We start from the raw sequence: 2,202 nt of genomic DNA on the forward strand, positions 1-2,202 counted from the left end.
ACCCGTGGTGGGCAGAGCACAGGTAGCTCAATGTGTAGCTTTGTGCTTAATTACAAACAAACAAAACTTTGGAAAAATAATTTGTAGTTTGGCTAAATACTACGTTTCAGAATCACTTGATAAATATATGTTAAACCCATTTTATTACCCTTCTACAACTATGTAATATAAGCATTTTTATTATCCTTCTGTGTGTAATGTAAATATTTATACCACCTATTTTTTTACAGCTGTGTAGTAGAAATATTTAAACTACTTTTCTAATATAAATGCTATAACCCTCGAATTTTTTTAAAGTTTATTAATAAATTTACTCAGTAAACCATTTTTTTCTTCAATAAATAAGTAGCATTTAGAAACATTTACTAAAAAATTAAAACCGAAACTTAAAAGTGATTTTGACCAAAATAAAAACAGAATCAACATTTAAAATGAATGAACGACAGAATTTTTTATTTGCCGAAGACCAACATTAAGAGACTCTACATGTTTTGACGGCTTTATGCTCATGATGGTAGATTAAAGCTACCAAACCATGTAAAGTCTTTTATTGTTGGCCATTGTCAGAATTTGTTTGTTGTAAATAATGGAGTTAATGATGGTGGAACAGAACCATAAATTGTGGACTTTGTATTCAACACAAGTTTTTTTTCCTGTGTGATGAACATTGTAAATGTGCTGTTAATTTATACAAAGCACATTTACATGCAGTTATGTGTGTTATAATTTTTGAGAATAAAGTACTGAGTGCTTATCATTAGATAAAAGTGTTTTGTAATCATTATGGCTTCACTTCTAATAGATATTCCTTGTCATGGGGAGAATAACTGTCCTCAAAATCAGAAGTGTGTCCAAGGCCAGTGTCACTGCTTGCCACCATATGTGTTACAAGGAAAAGTTTGCAAGCGTAAGTTTAAATATATTATTGTTAATGATCAAATGATGTTAAAGAATACTTATTTAAGTTATTATTAGTTTTTAAATGATAGATTAAGTCATTTGAAAGCTATGAGTGTGATTTTGTTTTCACTACTTTTTGATCAAAGTTCATATTCCTGAAAGACTATGCGGTAATTGGTGGCTATTTGGATTACATGTTTATAATCATGAAACATGCATCTATCTGTTATACTTAAATTTTCAAGAACTGAGATAGTAAAACAATGCAGAGTCAAGGACGAGTTTACAAAACAATTTCGAGAAACTACATTAACACGTTTCTTCAGATTCATAGTATCTCAAACAATTAAAATCACTAAGGCTAAAAAACAAACTGTGTTTTGTGACTGCTTATAAAGTAGGATTTTCAATAAATGATGTAGTTCTAGGTTTCAAAGTTTGTATGTTCTTGGAAAGCTTGTAGATATTAACTTAACACGTTTGGATTTACAGATCCTTGTGATTTGAAAATCTGTGGACAATATGCTGGCTGTGTGCTAACTGATTATGGAGCTAAGTGTGAGTGCAACGAAGGGTTTACGGGAAATCCCAACCAAGGTTGTCTAGGTGAGTGTCATCAGTTTTCATTTGAACATTATTATTGTTTTAAAAAGGTACATATCATTTTAGTAGCTGTTGGGTAATATTTTTCAGATCTTACACTAACTTTGTGGATATCGTATGGTATAAGTTTATCGTAATTATGTGTGTAAAAACTATATGATGTGATCTACATTAACTCGGAGATACTCTATAGTTTGGGTTTTTAAACCCCCTGGATGAATATTTAATCACCACAAGTTGAAAGATCTAGCTAGTTAACACCAAAGTAACTTAACTAAATCTGTAACAAGATGGCATCAGACGTACTTGTACGTTATAACAGATTTGCTTCCAATGATTGAACAGTTCAAACATTTATATTCACTATTGTTTTTATGGGTTAAAGATATAAGAATAGGACAAGTGAAATGACATAATCTTGACTCTAACTGTGGGTTGCTGCAGGTGACCTCACTCGTACATATACACATGGAATGTTCTTATATATAAAATAATTCAAGTTACCAGCATCTCATACTTGCATCAAATTACTTCCTCCTTTCCTAACTTTGGTTATGTTTTACTGGATAGACTTTACTTCCTCCTTTCCTAACTTTGGTTATGTTTTACTGGATAGACTTTACTTCCTCCTTTCCTAACTTTGGTTATGTTTAACTGGATAGACTTTACTTCCTCCTTTCATAACCTTGGTTATGTTTA

At 31.2% G+C, this 2,202-nt stretch overlaps 1 protein-coding gene across 1 annotated transcript in view; it reads left to right on the forward strand.

The window, feature by feature from the left end:
- The window catches only part of LOC106477484 (latent-transforming growth factor beta-binding protein 1-like), a gene marked incomplete at both ends in the record, with an annotated part of 2,768 nt that extends 1,262 nt beyond the window's left edge, over window positions 1-1,506 (forward strand). Inside the window, 2 exons of the mRNA XM_022381052.1 lie at window positions 803-907; window positions 1,393-1,506. Of these exons, the coding sequence (XP_022236760.1) occupies window positions 803-907; window positions 1,393-1,506 (219 nt within the window). The remainder of the gene's footprint in view (window positions 1-802; window positions 908-1,392) is intronic.
- Window positions 1,507-2,202: the final 696 nt, after the last annotated feature.

The sequence above is a fragment of the Limulus polyphemus genome, unplaced genomic scaffold, assembly GCF_000517525.1.
Source record: "Limulus polyphemus unplaced genomic scaffold, Limulus_polyphemus-2.1.2 Scaffold16115, whole genome shotgun sequence".
Classification (NCBI taxonomy): domain Eukaryota; kingdom Metazoa; phylum Arthropoda; class Merostomata; order Xiphosura; family Limulidae; genus Limulus; species Limulus polyphemus.